Source organism: Alosa alosa, chromosome 17 (genome assembly GCF_017589495.1).
Source record: "Alosa alosa isolate M-15738 ecotype Scorff River chromosome 17, AALO_Geno_1.1, whole genome shotgun sequence".
Classification (NCBI taxonomy): Eukaryota; Metazoa; Chordata; class Actinopteri; order Clupeiformes; family Clupeidae; genus Alosa; species Alosa alosa.
The window spans coordinates 17,630,451-17,651,366 of record NC_063205.1 but is presented as its reverse complement, the minus strand read 5'-3'; the positions used below and the strand labels follow the sequence as shown (position 1 = coordinate 17,651,366).

At 45.2% G+C, this 20,916-nt stretch overlaps 1 protein-coding gene across 2 annotated transcripts in view; it reads left to right on the top strand.

Moving 5' to 3' along the window:
• ptprr (protein tyrosine phosphatase receptor type R) overlaps nucleotides 1-20,916 on the top strand; it is a 52,338-nt gene that overhangs the window by 2,795 nt on the left and 28,627 nt on the right. The window contains exons 1-2 of one of the 2 annotated variants that reach the window (XM_048268300.1): nucleotides 633-915; nucleotides 2,487-2,749. In XM_048268300.1, the coding sequence (XP_048124257.1) occupies nucleotides 855-915; nucleotides 2,487-2,749 (324 nt within the window). In that variant the 5' untranslated portion in view covers nucleotides 633-854. Of the gene's footprint in view, nucleotides 1-632; nucleotides 916-2,486; nucleotides 2,750-20,916 lie in introns of those variants that run through there. The other variant, XM_048268301.1, reaches the window with a different exon arrangement.

Genomic DNA, 20,916 nt, shown 5'->3' with positions numbered 1-20,916 from the left:
CATCAACTACCCACAGTAACTACCCACAGTCCTACACCAACAAGACTAAATATTTGACAGAGGAGTTTGGTCTCTCTCTTTCTTCAAATGTATCAGTCCTGTAGAGGTTCCTTACCAGCATCATCTCGACATGGAGCTGAAACCATCACTTGCAGTGGAGCTCTGTGTAAAGCTTGCCATTCCATAGCTCACACAGTACCTACCCAAGCTATTGCCAGGTCACATCTACTGTATATCTTTCTCCTCAAATATTTAATCTTACAGATGGTTAGAATAAGGATCTAATGATGAAAAATCACCAATGCAACATGGAGAAATCTTTTACTGACAAATTATACAGATCAGTCCAGGCAGTAAACTATGGATAGCACACTCTCCCGACAGAAATGAATTTCTATCAAAAAATAGAAAATTATATACGTTCACATAGACCATTTTTTTGGGAGAAAATATTGTTACAAAATGGTGCCATAGCCAACATGGTAATATCTGAAACTGTTATTTACGATTACCTAAAGAATACAAATGCCAAGAAGGGAATCAAGCGAAGCCAGGGGTGATAAGAGTATATTCTACGCGTGTTTGTGTACGGTCAAACCCCCTCATTTATTATGCAGAAGGAGCGGCAGAGCAGCTGCAGCTTCGCCAGGGATGTAGCTGTGCAAGCGCGGTTGTAAAGGAAACTATTACATTTGATTTTTTTGACGTTGAATTTAGCAAAACGAGCATTGTGGTGTCTTTAGGGGGGTTCGTCCTTAAAGAACAATAGTGCGGAAGCAGTGTAGGTTACATTTCCCAAGTGTCAGCCAGTCGTCTTGAATGTGAGCACGGTGGTGAACTAACTTTACGGTAACATGCCGAGAAGAATGGGATTTTTGGTTGCAGCATGCGTATTGCTACGTATTGGAATAACAGGTAAGACGTTCAAATTAAGGAAGTGTGTTAAATTAAGGAACTGTGTTAAATGTGTGATTTTAGGTGACCGTACATTTGGGCGTATGCTGGTGCTTGGCGACCGGTGCCCAGCATAATGATTGATTGTCAACCATTATGTGGTCCATCATGCACAGAATAATAATACATCTACCATAAATGTGTCAGCGGAGCAGATTACATGATTGTATAGTTTCATGGCGTACGTGTATAGCTCTGCTGTCTACTGTCAGTCTAGCCAACTCCGTTACTCAGGTGAATTGAGACGACTTTTATCGTTAATACGGGTAGGCTATGATGCATCTTCTTTATAGACACGTTTCCAGGCATATTTGGTCGCCTCTCAGCAGCCGACTGTATTCCCATCCTCGGCCCAATGACAGAGCTCCTTTCAGCACCAGGGCTAGCAACCGTCCGAAAACAACGCTGTCGCCGGGGAGAAAACGTGCCAACTGTTATGGTAAAGGCTGCTTAGGGAAACGTATATAAGACGCTTAGATGATGGAGCGGTGCAGTGCGTCTGTAATGAAACACGATCCCTATGTTGAACCGCGATTTGAACTATGCGAAGAAGCATTTCTCATCTATTGGTTATTCATCAATTTTATCACCATTACTCAATTGTATCACCATAGGCTACTCACCATATTTGTTAAGTCTTGATTATGTAGTAATAACTAATTATATAGCCTATCAAAATGAACATACCAGTGACACATAGCCATAGTTCTGTTCTACGGTGACTGGTCCTTTTCATTAAAGTGTCTCAGCGTTTGATTAATAGACCATGGTTTGTAGAAATGCACGAGGGGTCTGGGATTCAGAAGACCATACTTGCTGTTGTAGCACAGTATATAAAATGGAGTGACCCTGATTTGACAGTTTGCTGGTAAACTGACGGCCCTTAATGGTCACCTTCAGAAGACCCTCTCCCTCACACATACACATACACAATTCCCCTAAGTCAGACCCAATGAATGTGATGTTTTGATGGGTTTGGGATTTGGGTGGGGAAATGAGGGTCTGGCAATAAGCCAGATCTTCATTGCTGAGGGCACTGATGGATGAGTGAATGAACAACTTAATTAAACAGCAGTACAGCAGACAACATTTCCTCCTCACCTCCACTATTTCCACTCTTTCTGTGCAATGTTCTTCTCCCTTGTACTGTCAGAATTACCTTCCACCTTGGCTTTTTATATGACGGTATATTGTATTATGACACCACTGTTCTATAGGCTATAATATGTATTATAGCCTATAGATAGGCTATATAGCCTATAGATTTTATAAAAGATAGATAGGCTATATAGCCTATAGATTTGATAAAACACTGATAAACCCCAGAGAATGGTAGAATGGTTTTCTACTTTTCGCCATGTAATGAGAGAAAACATATACTAGCATGCACTAAAATGTGTAGTCTATCCTCTGACACAACAACAGCATTTTTGATCAGTGTACAGACTGACTAATTTGTTGGAACTTGATAACAAGTCACCTTGATTAAAGCATTTGAAACATCAACATCAAATGTCGCCCATACCTTACAGGTGGATTTTCTGGGGACCATAGCAATGACCTGATCTACCGCCGTGTGGACCGTGAGGGTCATGAGATGACCTTTGACCTGGGGACGGGCACCTGGCACAGGGGCCAGTCCCATGCCAGGATGGCTAAGCTGATGCCTGCTGCACTGATGGAGTCCCGATTCCACCAGGCACCGCACAGGCATGGCGTCAGTCTGCTGGCACGGACCGACCACGAGGTTCACATCGAGAACGTCCATGTCTCTGCTCGACACATTGTTACCGTGGTGAGTAACCTGTGAACCTCACTTGACTTTGATTTGTACAGCTTTGTATGATATTGCAAATTATGTTTTTTTATTATTATTTAACAAGCTGGATTGTTCTGTCAAAGCCTAAATATTGGCGTATTGTAGTACATTGAATAGCCTAGTGTGTTTTGGTATAAGACTGCTGACTGCTGGGTTTTTGATGATATTCTGTTTTAATGATATTGCACTCTTGAAGGCTGTCATGATCTAGTCTAGGCTGCTTTGATATCAACATTTTTCTTGGCTGAATAAGGGCTGCAGATAGTCAGACATTGAGAAATGCTGTCGGTGTGTGAGAGCGTGTGTATGTTTGTGCGCGCGTGCGCGCGCGTGTGTGTGTGTGTGTGTGTGTGTGTGTGTGTGTGTGTGTGTGTGTGTGTGTGTGGTCAGGTCTCTCCCAGATGGCCTTCTTGTCTTCTTATTTTCATCTCGCAGTGAGATTTATGATTAGTGGCATCTGCTGCTATAACAGACAGGCTCTCCAAGGATGTGTGTGTGTGTGTGTGTGTGTGTGTGTGTGTGTGTGTGTGTGTGTGTAGTGTTGCACCTAAGGGAGCATGGACCTTTATGTCTGACAGATACACGTCGTTCCTAAGTGCGTGGCAGAAGACTGATGGCTTTTCAGCAGTTTAATATCTTAGAGATAATCAATCACATTATCAAAACAGAGTTCACAAGGTAGTCACATGTAGCCTTCACATGTATCCATCACATGTAGCCTTCACATGCAGCCTTTACATGCAGCCTTCACATGCAGCCTTCACATGTAGTCTTCACAAGTAGTCTTCACATATACCCTCTAGGGTGTGGTGCCATTATCAACTGCACAGTCATCTTTCTTTGCTAGATCTCATTCAAAGGCCCAAATCTCATTCTTCTTCTTTTTCATTTCTTCTGGTGTCGGTGGCAGTCGGAGAAAAGCATATTGCATGATGGGAATGTTGACAAATGTCCCTCCTGCTGAGTGTTATGTAACTGGCAGATAAGCAGCAGGTCTGCCCTTGAGTTTCACATTGAGCATCCAGGCTTCTGATTCTGAAACGGGTTCTTGCCAGACCTGGGCCAGCACTGCTCAGTTGTCCGTCTGCCTGGGCCCATGCTGTGTACTGAAGGCGGAGGTAGCTTTGTCACTCACTGGAAAGGGTTACATGATGCGTCATAGAGACATACATTACCATGCATTATCAGACAGAGACAAGTATCTTAAGCCATATTCAGTATGCAATACAGTGGCATACATTATCTATCAGACAGAGGCAAATATCTGTCAGATTTTTTTGTGTCCTCATCACTTTTTTTAGTAATCTCTCTCTCTCTGTATATGTTTATTTGTTTCTATAATTGTAGTGGTGTGTCTTTGTACGTCTATTGTGCAACAATTTATTTTTTCCTCACCACTGTTTTATATATCTGTTAGTTCACACTGTGTGTGGGTGGTGGGTGTGTAAAGTTGTGTACATCACATCTGTGTGTGTGTGTGTGTGTGTGTGTGTGTGTGTGTGTGTGTGTGTGTGTGTGTGTGTGTGTGTGTGTGTGTGTGTAATAGAGAGAGAGACATTGTGTGTGTGTGTGTGTGCATGTGGGCAGACTGCACCCACTCACCTCCCAGTCTCCCGGTGCCGACTTCAGACAATTAGGTTAATGCACCTGTTGAGAAGGTTTGGAAGGCGCCCCGCGTTGGCTTTGAAAGTGTTGAAAAATCAATCCCTAGCCTGTCGAGGAGAACCCGTCATCTCAGAGCACTCAAGCCGCGGAAGGAACACTCTCATCCGCTGATTGGCCTGAGGGAGGAAAAATGCCGTCCTCTTAAGAGCCGTCTTGCAGTCATGTCCCAAGAGGATCCGTTTTATTGGACCCCGTAGAACCCGCCCGTTCTAAGGATGACTTTCTCTGACCTGAGATCAGGATGTTTACAAATAAAAATGTGTCTTTTCTCTAAAAAAGCACAATTCATTTTATATATTTTTTATACATGCTAATTTAATTTTCTTTGGAAAAAAGGCCTTTTAATCCCTCACAATCTGTGTGTGCCTGTATGCTTGTGTCTACATGATTGTTCTTCTTCTCCTTTTGTGGTTTCATAGCATTACCAACACATTCAGGCTCATTGGATTACAAGTTTATTAATCAATGAGTGAAATTCATTAGATGTACTGTACGCAAAGCTTTCAACGACTCCGTAATTGTTACCAGGGAGAAGTAGGTGAACTGTGTTTATATCTTCATGTGCTTCTACAGTGCACAGTGCACAGGTTGCCAAACACACTTAAATCTGACCGCACAGGTCATTTGTTCAGCGGCATCGATCACCGCTGCTGTTCGAGTGGCCTCGTTTTACTGTAGCCTCCCCGCTCCTCCGCCTAATTGCAGAGCACAGCATAAGTGTTTACATGCTTCCGGCCCCTATTTGTCTTGTGCGTTTGCCAGGCAACCTCCCACCGGACTCAGGAGAATGGGCAGACAGACAAAGATGATTCATACAGCCCACCCACTAATGTGCAAACATTATGAAAATAGTGAAAAGGAGAAGAATATCAGCAAGAGAGAGAGAGCAATGAATCATCGGTCTGGGTAATGAGGAGAAAGGTGATGTGGCAAATTAGAGTCGCAGATCTCTGCTGGTCTGGCCCCAGCCTGCCTTGGCTGTGTTTAAAAATGCATGACCCCTAAGAGGGACTAATTGGAGGGCTTTTTCATCAGCCCGGAGTGCCACTGGCCTCGCAGGGTTCTTGGTGAACCCGAAGCTGGGGTCACGCTGCGATTCTTCCCTCTTTGCTGGTCACCCGGAGCTTTCCTCATTACTTGGCTGCAAACCACCATTCAATTACATATCTCCAATTGAAGTGAATGAGTGTGTGAAATCAACTTCTATGAGGTAGTATGTTGTTAGGTTACTTGGATTCATTGGGATTCTACTGTTACAGACTAAAACTGAAGTGCTTTGTCTGGCTGTGTTTTTTTTTTTTTTTAAATGCACAACTTTTACGTAAATTGCATCGATCACCCAGATTGATCAAACGTCCTCCGTGAGATGGATGACACAGTTTTAAATCAGTGTTTGCGTGATGGGCTTTGCAGCTGTCACTCCCGTGTTAGTCACAGCTGTAGATATGGAGCAGCGGAGAGGTCTGTTGCTCCGGGGAGTGGACTCATCGATCAATAAAGGAAAACAATCACAATTTTAAATTGATTTGGAATGACACAGAGACCAGAGCTTCAACCTTTCATTCACACTCCATTTGCACAACAGAGAAATACTCATTCAGTATATTTTGAATCTTTGCATCCACTACCATACATTGAATCCTTTGGTCTTGGAAACCAGACAAAGATTATTTTGGTCTGGCACACGCTTAACAGATGGAGCGGATGGAGCCAAATGATGTCTGCTCCCATATCACAGCCAGAACATTGCAATCACAATATGCATTGAACATGCATTATAAGGGTACTTTGACTTGGCCTTATTATGGGAGATTAGTATGGTGTAAAATCGAATATTTCTACTTTGAAACGAATCTCATTTCCCCTTATTATGACTGCTGCTAGCATAGCTAGTTTTTTTTTCTGTCAACAATTCCCGGGACACTGAAAGACCGGGCTGCACCAAACTTGGTGGGCATGTAGCCCCACAAAGATGACACGGGACCATTGATTTTCGTTTTGATCCGTCACCCACCCGCCACACCGGACCCCCCCCCAAAAGGACGGTAGGTTGTACATTTCTACAACCACGCACACACACACACACACACACTCATGTACTGTATGCACACACACACACACACACACAAAACACAAAACACACACGCTCACACTCTCTCTCACACACACACACACACACACACACACACACACACACACACACACACACACACGCATGCGCACATGCGCTCACATGCACACACACACAAGCACATGCAGACATGCACGCACATGCACACACAGGCACACACACACACTCTAGTGTCCCATCTAACATCTAGACATGACAAAAGAGACAAGTGACATCCCTGTCCTCATTTAAAAGATTTATGATGGATCTGAAATGCTAATGCATATAGTAACACAGCCAATTTGCCAATTATACTTTTGTAAGTCTGGCTTTCAAAGTCATCGTTGCCATTGTTTTTTCTAATCTAATTTAATTGAGTGCTTAACAGATCCTGGTATATATTAATGGCTGTTAAAAATAATGTGCTGTAAATGACATTTATTGGCAATGAATAAAATGCTTTACTACAGCACTAGACTAAATTCCCAGTAGAAGAGCCTCTTCTTACACCCAGGTAGCCATTTCTTTGAACGGGCTCATTCGTTTTCCTCTTTTAAAGCGAAAAGTCTGGGGCGCGTCCAGCGATGGGAGTAGCCCACTTGTCAGACGAGTAATTCTTCACTGCAAGGTCAGAGTAAAAGGGGTTGATTAAGAGTCTGGACGCGTTCCAAGATCTACTGTTGCCCCATTAAAATATCGATGCCATTGACTTAGCCCACCCTTCTGGGTTTCCAGGCATTTTCTCCACAAAGAAATGAGATACACCCCAATTCCATGGGGCTAGGCCTCTGCATAGACATAGACAGGAATTGCTGATGAATCGTGTTATTAAAGTCACACGTCGATATCATGATGAAGATGGTAGGGGGCTATCTATCTATCTGTCTATCTATCTATCTATCTATCTATCTATCTATCTATCTATATTTCAATCATTTGTCTAGCACTTCTCTTTCTGTCCATGCATTCTCTCCATTCCTTTAAATGGATGTCCATGCATTCTGTCTTTCCTTTAGAGAGTATACCGCTTTAGCGTTCTACTTATTTCAACTATATTGCTCCCTAACTCTCTCTCTCTCTGTCTCTGTACTCTTTGTTTGGAAGGGCAGAGAGATTATTTTGGTCGTGTTATTTGAGGAGGTAATCAATAACACATTGATTCACTGTGTTTTTCTCTCTCTGCCTGTCTCTTTCTCTCTTTACACACAGATAACTACCCCCTCTCTCAAACAAATATACTCAAACAATACAATTTTTAACATACATTCACTGTGTGTTTCTTAGAAATATCAACCTATTCAACACAGTAAGTTGTATTTTAGTAGTTATAAAAGATGCTATTGTGGAGAGTCGATACACAATTTTCTTTGTCTGTCTTGGAATTAGACTCAATCCTCCATAGACTCAATATAGACCTCCATAGACCTCCAATTAGACTCAATCCTCAATCCCCCTACCATGCTAGAGAGTGAAGGGGGTTTTGAGTCTAGACAAAAATATTATTATTAACATTTACAAACACTGCAGACCACTCACCATCTCTCTGATGCAAGCATTGTTGATCATTTCACTTAAACTATTACTTCCAAATTGCAGACAGTATAAGTGTATTCCCTAATATAGCTGATTATTATGTCTGGATGTCTGCATAATGACAAATCACTGACACACACATGCTTACATACACTTGGGAACATTGTGTATTTACAGCTGTTGAAACTTTAGATGCAGTTTAGAGCCTAGGTGAGTCCTGGTAGAGACTATTTCACTATAGCTGTTGTTAGATAGTAAACAACGACAGTTATCTTCTCCACTGAAACATGTTAAGGGGGCTTGTTTAGCTACCAGCTACAGTATATAGCAAAACTGTAAGCCACAAAGGATGTTTTTGCTTTGAAACCACCAAAAGTTTATTTTCTGCTACAAAGCCCTTAGCAAGAGAGGCCTGCTGTGGATTCTCGACATCCTTCACCAATAGACAGCTGATAGAGGGGGTCAGTTATCCCTTCTGGCATGAGGCTGCCCCTATGGAGCTGCCAAGCAGGACATTTGATAACCCTTCAGTGTGTACGCAGACGCTGCTGTCCCATCGATCCTCGGACAGGCATCGCTTGGCAGCGCGTGGCTCACATTTCGATTCTGCCAAGTTCTGGCAGAGCGGATCACCATGAACCGGCTTGTTTATGCTTCCACGACTCTGTGCTGTAGAGTGGGGAGAGGTCACATTCTGGGAAGTTGGAGATAACCTACGATCATTTCAGAGCACACAGATAGTAGATAACCCTTGGTCTTGCGCAAAGATAATTAGATAACCTTCAGCCTGGTGCATAATTGGTGGCCATGTAAAAAAGACAGACGGATAGCCCTAGATGTTGTAAATGAGAACAGCCAGGAAAGTGATTGGATACTCTGAGTACACAGTGTAGCTCCTCTTGTCTCTCTCAGGTCTTTGATCTACGTCAGCCTCTGGACGGCTGTCCAAAAAGGGTGTGCCCTGGTGCCCGCATGGAATGGCTGAGAGGTGAGAGGGGTACCGTAGCATGCTGGCGTCATATGCTTGGCATGTTTGGCCTGGCCGAGGTGTGGTTGGTGGTGATGGAGGTGGGAGTGACGGTGGCTAGGGATAGCGCTCTCATTACCAGGCACAGGAAATGAAGGGGGGGATTATCACGCACCAGCAGGCCGAACTGCGCAGGTGGAAGAGGACCATTAAGCAGGATGCATGAATCCCTTTGCACACACACACACAAACACACACACACACATACATACTCAAACACACACACATACGCACACACACACACATCACTACCACACCTCCAACCCTGCTTGGCTAAGCAGACACAGAGAAAGATTGAAGAGAGAGAAGATATAAAGGTGTTGACACAGGATAAAGCAGGTAAAAAGGTAGAAAGGTAGAATGAAAAGCTATAGAGAAAGTTGCACAAGAGTACAGTAAATGCTGAGAGAGAGAGAATTGAGAGAGAGAGAGAGAGAGAGATAGTGAAAGCGAAACACAGACAGTGAGTGTGATAGTCCCTGTTACACCCAAATGTATTACATAGCTGAGGTTCAAATCCAGAGTCCAGAGAGTTACTAACTCTGAAGTTCAAGTGTGCTGTCACTGCCAGAACCATGCCAGATGTGGGCCAGATGTGGACCAGACGTGGGCCAGTAGTGAGCCGTATCCTTCCATACACCCTGATGCTGGGTGGGCACCCCCACGAGTTACCCTCCACTCAATCACAGCCCCCAGAGCTTTCAGGCTATTTCCCTTGAGCAAACACAAATGTCCCCCTGCTCAGTCAGGCCTGAATGTTCAGTCAACACAAGGCGCAGGTACACACACACATGCATCCTCTGAAGCTCATTCATTTTCTTTTCATTAAGCTCTCAGTACATACTGTGCTTTTTTTTTTAGAGGAGCTCTTTCTCTCTTAGACAGCGAGGTTGTGTCTGTCTGCTGGTGGAGTGAGCGAGTGAAGCGAAGCGAGGATGAGAGTGGGAGTGAGATTACCGGTGATTAGTCTTCTGTAATGATCATGTTCTCTCTGGCCATCACCCATCACTCTCATTGCCCCCTATGTTTTAATATCCTGTCCAGGAGCCATTAGCGGAGAGAGGATAATGACTTCCTTGCTTGCTTGCTTGCTTGTTTGCTTTTTGCCCACATTGCTTGATCAAACCGGTGTTAGGGTTGACAAAAGCATTTTTGGAAATGTGTATGGAGGTGGGGGATTGGGTGGGGTGGGGTGGGGTGGTGTGTGTCAGTCTAGAAACTTTCATGGCCTTTTAGCAAGTCTTTGTTTAATAACCTTGACGGTTTTTGCTCAACAATCCTGAGTGACAGTTTTTCTACAATTCCTAGGGTCATATATCGTTTTGATGACAGTTCTCACCCGTTAAGATGTCCTTGAGGAGCACCTTTCCCACCGGTAAAGGGTTCTTTTAAGTGCAAGAGACAAGTGCTGTGTTATTTCCTTATGACAGCAGACAGAACAGCAGAGCAAACAGACCGTCCTGTCCAGAGCCAAGGACGTGTCAGCTGCTGAGGCCTGGGCAGTGTGTTCTCCGGTGCTGTTACGAGGAACAGACACACCTATAAATACAGCGCTCCACTCGGAATGACCAGCACCTCATAATTACTTCTGAGGGGGGCAAGGAGACAGCGAGTGCCGAGGAGAGCTGGAGAGGAGAGGAGAGGAGAGGAGAAGAGAGAAGAGAGGAGAGAGGAGAGAGGAGAGGAGAGGAGAGGAGAGGGAGAGAAGAGGAGAGGAGAGGAGAAGAGAGGGAGAGAAGAGGAGAGGAGAGGAGAGGAGAGGAGAGAAGAGAAGAGAGGAGAAGAGAGGGGAGAGGAGAAGAGAGGGAGAGAAGAGAGAGAGAGCAGGGGAAACAGTAAGAGGAGAACAGGAGAGGAGTGGAGAAGAGAAGGAGAAAGGGAAACAATGGGAGGAGAACAAGAGAAAAGATAAGTGAGGAACGGAGATTCATCTTTTAGAGCTCAGGTTTCATTGTGTGTCTGCAAATCCTATAGGACTTGAACTGCCCAAATATTTCAATGTTGTATATAAATAGATAGATATTGATTTCCAGAGCAGTAATTGCCAGAATAAAATTATTTTATTCGTTGTATTATACGCCTCCGCGAGTCTGGTCTCAGAGGCAGAGGCAGCCTGACATTTTGTTATAAATAAGCACTCTGATCTCTCTCCCCTATTGAGAGAGTGGTGGCAATCACAAGTGAGGATTTTCCATAGCCTTCATCTCTCCACCCCCCACCCAGCACCACACACACACACACACACACACACACACACACACACACACACATGCAGCGCAGCAGAACGCTTCGCCCAAATCACCCGTTTTTGCCGCAAGCCATGGTGACAGCGCCGTTCTGCCACACTTGCTCTCAGATGCCACCCCACCCACCAACCAGTATCTCCCCCACCCCCACCGCCACTCTCTTACCCCTCCACTGTCTCCATCCATGATTTATTCAGAGGCTTCGTGGTGGGCAGGCTCCCTGCAGTGGCAGATGCGTCCGTGGCGAGGCTCTGGGCACACGGCTTAATGCCACGCCACTCTAATGTGCACAGGAAGACCAAGAGATTGTTTTGTTTTTTATTGCACAGCATTAAGAATGGGATGGAGACAATGACAGGTGTGTGTGTAAGTGTGTGTGTTTGTGTGTGTGCGTGTGTGTGTATGCGCCTCCATCTCTTTGTGTCTGGGAGAGGCCAGTGGGAAAGAAAAACACATTCCCTTTCAACAGGACCTGACACATACACATACTGAAATGTGCTAGTGATGGTACATTACTGAAATTGTCATTTTACAATGATGATATAGCCAGGTGTTGTAATGGTCTAAAAGCTTAAGAAGAGATTTTCTGTGATGTGTTTTGATGACACCTAAAATAGCATGCAATTGTGAGACCTTGCAATGGAAGGACATGAATATATGGACAATGCATATGGTCTTCATGTTTTGTATAGTATACCACATGAAAGGATGAACTGAGAGAGAACAATCCGTTTTAGTTTTGCTGGAATTTATGTTATGGTTCAACCTACAAAAATGTACTATTTAATGCAAATGTATGTGTTGAACACTGGTAAAGGACAGAATTATTGTACATAAGGCTTTTCTCTATGTGTGTATCACATGGAAATGACGGTAAAATAACTTGATACTGAAACACCTTCAATATCCACCATCTTGCTAAGTCTGAGTGCTTCAGTGCTTGAATTGCAATGAAGTCCTTTTTGGGCATCATGCTTTTGATGGCCTCAGGATGAATAATGTTTACATAAGTAACTTGGCTGATGTCATAAGTGGCATTGCCCTTCTTTATAGCCTAAAGCTGCGTGTTTAATGGAGAAATGTTGATTCTCTCTCAGCTTTTATAGTGGCACATTTTGTAGAGGCGCATTGAATGCCACGGATGTGATTCTCTCCTCTCTTTTCTGAAAATAGCGAAAGCAACCCCTAGGCTGTTCCGCTACAAATCCGTATGACAGCAGTCACAGTATTTCACGGAATCTGCCAGAAATAGCCGCACTGTGCATTTTCGCTCAGGATACAGGAGGATGGAAGGTAGAAGGGTGTGTGTGTATGTGTGTGTGTGTGTGGGGGGAGAGGGTTGGATGGGCATGAAAGCGAGGCTTCTGTATGCCCGCCAAGCTGAATGTCACATGACCAGTTTGCCATGGGCCATGCTTTGTCACGGCTATGGCTGTAATGGAATCTGAGAGGTTTGTGAAAGAGTGGAAGAGAGATGGAGACACAAAATGGAAAGAGAGAGAGAGAGAGATCATGGAGAAGAGCCAAAGCACAGAGACAGAGAGAGCGAGAGATGAAGGGGAAGAGCAAGCGAGAGAGAGAGAGAAAGAGAAAGATAGAGAGAGAGAAAGTGTGTGTGAGAAAGAGATGGAGAGAGAGAGAGAGAGAGAGAGAGAGAGAGAGAGAGAGAAAAAGAGAGAGTGGGGTTGACCGTCACCTCCGGTGGCTCCTTAGGTGTTTCAGTGGTTGTGTAACCTCACAGATGGTGCACGGGAGCGTTTGTGGTCTGCATGTGTCTCCTGCTCCTGCTGCAGGGACATAGCAAGCCACATCTGCGGTTTGTGTGTGTGTGTGTGTGTGTGTGTGTGTGTGTGTGTGTGCAGAGTGCATGTGGATGTATTCCTATGTGTGTCATGTACAATAATATGCATGAATATATTTAACAGAAGAAGACAAACTGTTTACTAGCGTGCCTGTGTGCGCGCAAGTGTCTCGTTTTGCACATGTCTGTGTACGTGTTGATGTTCGCTTCTATTAATTTGTATGCATACTACAGTATATGTGCAAGAGTAACGTGTGTATATGTGTGTGCGTATATGTGTGTATGTCTCTCTATGTATGTATTTATCTAATCTGTGTGTAAAATTTGCATTAGACAGTTTCCGTGTGCACAGATGCACGTGTGTCTATTTTCTGAGAATGTGTTTTTGTCCTCATCATTGAGAGGATGCAGAGCCTCGTGACTCTTGGTTGTTGTTCTCGGGTCTCTCACAGCCCCGATGGTCGACTCCTGTCCTGAATTATTCAGCCAGACGGGGACTGGATTACAGCATAGAATCAATGGGCATCGACCAAGATCCACGCATTCCAACCGTCTGCCAACCCATGCGTCTTGCCGGGGGTGAGGGGTGGGGGTTGGGGTGGTGGGCGGGTGCAGTATGGTGGGGGGTGCTGGAGGAGGTAAAATGGTGGAGGTCATGTTCAGTGAAAGGACACAATTTGTGCCCTTCAGTGATCCGATGCTGTCTTTTCTTAAGTTCTCCTACGCAGAGAAGCGTTTTGTGTTGGGTGGTGCTGGAAGCTGCCAGTGCCAACGCAAGGCTGTGGAAATGTTGCAGCTAGATCTGATTCATTCATGTTTCATTCATTAAGGCGTTCTTTTGTTCAATATGAGCATATTTTTAGTTTGTGCTGCTTCTCTTTGCAACCTGTATTTGTCAGTTGGAGAGTGAGAGAGAAAGAGAGTGAGAGAGAAAGAGAGGGAGAGAGAGAGAGAGGGAGTGGAAGAAGAGTTAGTCAATGAGATGGAGAAACAAGAAGATGGTGGAAGAAAAAGACTCACAAAAGCAACTAGTCATTCTATTAATATTTTGAAAATCCTTCTACTTTCTGATTGGTGGAAAGAACAGTATTATGCAGATAAAGAAAGAGAATATCGGAATGACAGGGAGGGAGTTAGAGATAGAGAGAGATGAATGGATAGATAGAAAGAGAAAATGAAAGTGCCTCTGGAGGTGTGCAGAGCTGAATTAATGGTCTGTCTAATCCTGGTTATGTGGGAGGAGGCTGCAGTGGCTTTGGATGTGGAGCCGATGGGGAGATTAAAGCGAGTTCTTGAAGGAGCACTCAGCTTGCCTCTTCGGGACCCTTCTCATAAACGCGCCGGATCAGCGCCGCGCCCACGCAAAACTTCAGGAGGAGCTACAGAAGCATGCGCACCCCCCTTCACACACACACACACACACACACACACACACACACACACACACACACACACACATACTTCCTCTCAGCGTCCACACATCTCGGCGTTTGGCATCAACGTTCATGTGGGGTTCTGCAGGTGTGACGGGGGTGCTGTGCTCCACTAGGTGGCGACAGCGAGCCACGTGAAGGCGGTTGAGTTGAGAGACGGGGGCCGGGTCAGGGAGATCCCACACCAGCGCTGGGTGCAGGGAGGAGGAGGGGGAGGAGGAGGAGGAGGAGGAGGAGGGAACGGGGATTCGTAAGAGCACATCTCTGCCTGTGTCAGCCTCCAGGAAAGCTAATAGAAAGCTGCTGCTCCTGTGTTAGCGTAGCACAAGCGTTCCCCATAGGAGCAGGGGGATTCTGAGGGGAGTCACACTTTCATTTGTGCTCCATCCACTGGGAGGCAACAGTGCATACTGCATGCACAGATAAGCTTCTTCCCCAACATACACACACACACACACACACACACACACAGACACACACACATACACACAGACACACACACGCACACACACACACACACATACACACACACACACATACACACGCACACACACACACACACACACACACACACACACACACACACACACACACACATACACACGCACACACGCACACACACACACACACACACACACACACACACACACACACACACACACACACACAAACACACACACTGGGTTTTTATGAGGATGAGGTGCATGTGTAAGAGCCTGACTCACTGCTTCCAGCGGCTCCCGGACTAGAGCAGAATAATGGTACAGTTGCACGGACACGTGCTGGACCCATAGATATGTTCTCAGAGACAAAAACAAACCCAGACTAACATGCATGTACGCACACGTCACTGTGTGCATCACCTGGCAACATTTTAAATATTATCCCTGTTAATGTGTCATATGACACAAATTCATCTTCTTTAGTTATCTTTGTTACTAGAGTCCGTCTCAGTTTGACAGCTTACGCAAGGACAGAGCGAGCTGACTCTATCTCTGTCTCAGTCCCTGAATCTCTCGGCTGCACAGAGATAGCATGACTGTCTTAAGAGAAGAGGGCCACGAATGCCAAAGACTGGACTTTGGACTTAACTGGACTTCCCTCGCGCTGGTGCAGGAGCAGAGTGAGAGGAACATACTTTCACTCAGTAATCAGCTCAGTCATATATAACATAACATAAGCCTGTAAAGCATAAAATCAATAACTGATAGATAAATCATAAAACAGAAAATCAATGAAAATCAAGCCCATTAGGGCCCGTGTCTACCAATCACATTTTTTTGCGCTGATAGCGCCCTCAACCTCATTTTCAGAGCGCTTAGGTGAAGTGTTTATTGTTGCTAGGTTACAGTCATCGAGAGAAAAGTGACATTGACGAGCCCAGCAAAAGTTCAACAGATTTTAACTTTCAGCGTTCTGAGCGCTGCGGAAAAAACACTGAACTTCATAGGATTTGTATAGAAAATAGCCGCCGTCGGCGTATAAAACTCAATTGGTGGACACAGGCCCTTATCGCTGACCTTTGTTATCACTCTTCCTGTCCCATCTCTTTGTCTCTTCTTCCCTTTCTTCACTTCTCCTCTCTTTCTTTCCTTCTTTCTCTTCTCCTTCCCTTCTCTGTCACTCTAGCTACTCTGTGTCTGGTGTGGATCAGTGACCAGAGGTGATGGCCTCTGAGGCCACAGTGCAGTGACAACAGTGTGTCAGATGCAGAGGCCAGGGGACATTTGGGGCTTTGAATAGGTGGCCTGGGCTAACCTTAGCCATGGCGGCTATACAGCTGATTGAGAGCATACTATGTGGTCTTAAAGCAGTGCAACCGAGCCTTAGCGGGTCCAGGCCCCAGCGTAGCAGTCTGAGATTAGATGTGAGACGCTTTGTTTTGGTTGTGTTCCCAGGTTGGAAGGAGAGGTGCTTCTTTAGTGAAAAGGAGAGAAACGAGTGTGACATTTTGTTTGACATTTTAAAAGGCTTAAGTCAGCACAGCTCCCCAGAACCACAACACAGCCTGTGGCCAGAACAATAAGGCTGTCACGTAAGGACAGCACTCTCTCGCTTTCTCTCTTCTCCTCTCTCTTTCACAGTCTCTCACCTGCTTTCTCTCTCTCTTTCCATCTCTCTCCATCTCTCTCTCCATCTCTCTCTCTCTCTCTCTCTCTCTCTTGTGTGCGTGCATGGATGTGTTTATCTGACTAAGAGCATTCAGAATGAAAAACCCTGTGATCCTTTTGTTAACCACCCCCGTGATGAGCATCTGCCATCTTTAATTCATAGAGTGCATCCCTTTCCCTCCCAGCGAACACCGGACTGCATCGTTTACTCCAGGAGAAACCCTCTGTGTGCCACTATGAATTATACACACGGGCAGTCAGGGTCAGGTCTCTCCCTCTCTCTCTATACTGTATATATAGACATGCATGGATTAGACACACTGACTGGGTTTACACTGCTTTTGATAGTTTGTCTGTATCCAGTTTGTTTAGACCATCTTGTTACACCTTCCAAAACAAGCGACTCGTGTCTGATTGGCATATTTACACCTGAAGTTGAAGGATGACCCTTGAAACAACCAACATGTGCATCCACAAATTTAGGATGCGATAACCGTGGTTACGCATGAGGTAGTAAATAAACACCACCTCAAAAGCTAAAAGACAATGTTGCCATTCAAAATAAAAGTCCCACAATCCGTTAATGCACAGATGAACAGATGCAAGAGAAAAGTGATGAGCTTTGTGTACAGTGATGATGTCACTTTAAAACCCTTTGGCGATAGGCATAATAAACTAATAAATATTATTAATAAAATAATTCATGTCCCGTTTATACAAGGATAACAGCACAAGGTCCCGTGACCTTTAGTGTTATTATGGTTATATGGATTAATGAATGGATGAACAAATAAGCAAATGGATAGCTGTGAATGGGACGGGTAAACAGCCAAAGAGGATGCATGAATGGAGCTGAAATAGCCCAGGCGTGCATGCTCACTCTCATCCACTGAGCACGTGCGGCTCATCTGAGCCCAATCAGAGGCGACTGGGGAAAGCCCGCGGCCAGCTCCGCTGCGCACTCTCTCACGCTATAGGCTGCTGTCATGCCAGTGCGTGTGCTGTTCCATCTCCGTATGTGTTTATATATCATAAACCCCCGGCTGGCTCGCCACAGTCTCCTCACGTGTGCCTCCCGTGCCGCTCACGTTTTCTCATCGAGCGGTCTTTGCATGACCCGCCAGAGGGGGGCATACCCCCTGCCCCTGCACCCCCTGCCGACTGCCACCCCCCCCCCCTCCCGCCTGGCTCCCTCGACTGTCTGAATCCAAACATGTCAGCGGCGATCAGTCGAGCCGGGCCACTCATCTGGAAGCCGCCCCATTCTTACTTCTGCGCCTGCGACGCTCGGGGCTTAACAGAGTCATCTGAGGCTGCGGGCAGGCTGGCTGGCTGGCTATGAGTTTGGAGGTGAAGGGCTTAAAAAGTGCCTGTGCCCACCTGCCCTCTTCCCCATAATCAGCTTGTTATAAAAGCCATTCACAAAGTGGTCATGAAGCCCAGATAAACAAAGTGAGTCATGACAAGTCAATGTTGTGCTGGCCCTTAGTGTTAAACACTGATGGGACCTGATAGTGTAATGCCATGGCTCATTATGTACCATAGGCTCTCTCTCTCTCTCTCTGTGTGTGTGTGTGTGTGTGTGTGTGTGTGTGTGTCGGGAATTCTCCTTTTCCTTTTTCTAGTTGAAGGGTGCTCTGTGCTCTGTAAAAACATTGACCTATCAGAGCATTCTCAGTTATCAAAGCCCAGTGGGTGTCTTCGGCTGCTCCACTCCTACCCTATACAGAGACACCGCTCTGTAGTTCTCCATTGATCTTCTCAATTGCTTGATCCTTCATACTTTCCTTTTCTCTCACAATATATATTTCTCTTTGCACTTTGCAGTCTCTTTCTATCGCTCATTTTTCTGTCTATCACCCTCTCTCTCTTTCCTTCTCTCTCTATCTCTTTCTCTCCATCTCTCTCTCCCTCTCAGGAAGGGCGATTGCACTAAATTGGATTTCCCCTAATGCGGCAGTCGCTGGCAGTGGTGTTGGCCGCCCTGCTGTCATCCAATTAGGGCTGATTCTGCTGGCCTGCCTGAAAGACTCTTAAAAGCTAATTGAGGCTTTGGTTATGTGGGGTCGACTATTATGGGCCTGGGGTCCTTGTTGCTCAGGGTCTCCCAGTGATGGCTTACTGTAAAAGCCCCTGCTGAATGTAAGGCAGGGCTTGGCCAAGCTTCCTCCAAAAACACTGACCATGCAGGAAAGTGCTCAGACCTGGTCAGGTTACAGGGGACAAGGCAACGATCATTTGATGCAGAAACTAAACCATTTTTTACTCACTTTGTGAGTGTGTGTGAGTGTGTGTGAGTGTGTGTGTGTGTGTGTGTGTGTGTGTGTGTGTGTGTGTGTGTGTGTGTGTGTGTGTGTGTGTGTGTGTGTGTGTGTGTTTGTGTGTGTGTGTACGTACGTACATGCAAGTGTGTCTATGTGTTCATGGAAATATGTTTGCAGTGTTAATGCAAGTACTGCAGATCTGTGCACACTGCAAAGTACATACAACAAATGCATACAAAACAATAGTAATGCTAAGTGATGGAAATATATGGGCAAATCCTTCTGTGTGTAGGAGTATCTATGAGTGAATATTTTATTATTTGAATGAATATATTATTTACATATATTTACATTATCTCCTTTTCCCTAGTTATGCTATGCCCATATTAGGAACATCCTTCCTGTACCCCCTGCGGAAAGTCAAAATGAAGCTGACCTGAATGTGGTTCAGAAGGTCAAGTGACCACACAGCAGAGGGGGGTGGAGGGGGGTCTGCGGTCAAGTGCCACTGGCATAAGTGCGGTCAGCAAAGCCCATTAGCATGTGTGAGACATTAGGCTAATGATATTAGCATCCATGTCCTGGTGACAACAGGGCTGAGGCAGGAGTTATGGCTCTACATAGACCCTCATTCAACACGGAACAACTCACTGAACAGTTTTTTTATTTTTTTTATTTAATGTATGTATACATTAATGTAATCTACTGGTCAATTGTAAGATACCCAGATACCCAGCCTGCTGCGCCACAGCGCCCGTACCATATACGGGTCCGAGTGCCCACGGGGACCCAGGTTCAAATCCGCCCTGCGGGCATTTCCTGATCCCACCCCATCTCTCTCTCCCACTTGATTCCTGTCACTCTCTACTGTCCTGTCCAAATAAAGGCAAAAAAGCCCCCCCAAAAAATTGTAAGATACCCAGTATCTCAGGTGACCCCATTTGAATTTCAGGCGACCCCACATGGGGTCCCGACCCCAAGGTTGGGAAACGATGTACTAATGTGTAGGATGTTGTTTTGAACAGAGGACGTACAGTACGGCACCAAGAAAAGGAAATGAGATAGGCCACCAAGTCATGTTGTAATAGGACACTCGGTGGCCATTTCTGAAGAATCAATACTGTGTTGTAAACATTAATTAAGCACCTTGCTAACAGGCCACGCAGCTATTTATCATTACCCCCACACCCCACCCCACGCAAACAAGTACTTAATATTACCCTGATACACCATCCCATTTGTGTACACATACAAACACACAAACACACGCATACATGCGTAGAGACCCATAGAGAGAGAGAAGGAGAGAGGGAGAGAAGGAGAGAGACACCAACACACACACACACACACACACACACACACACACACACACACACACACACACACACAAAGTTTTCCTGCTAATGTTTCTGCTCTAGTCACCTCACATCCCTCAGTTCCACAGCAGGTATCAGTTGCCTGGATACAGGATTTAATTTCTGCTAACATCACACAGGCTGGCACACACACACACACACACACACACACACACACACACACACACTCTCTCTCACACACACACACACACACACACACACACACACACACACACAGAGTGAATCTTAATGCACTATTTTGCCCATTACACTGATAGCTTGTACCCTGATTGATGCCTAAAGCACTTTGCTTTTTTTAATCTGCGGATGTGTGCTCAACAGCACATCAAAGAGAATCCATTAGAAGCCAGAAACACCTACTAGCTGTGATCTGACATGGCCTTTTATCACCTGAACAACACATTAAAAGCCACAACAAGCAGAAGCTCAACAGCTAACTCTGTCAAGTGCAGTCGACAAAACAAATCCCTTTTGATCATATATCTTTCTCTTCTCTGATGAATTATTTTCCACTATACTGAACATTAGAAATATGCCATGTTGTATTACCGCTGAACATCAGGTGTACTTTAAGGGT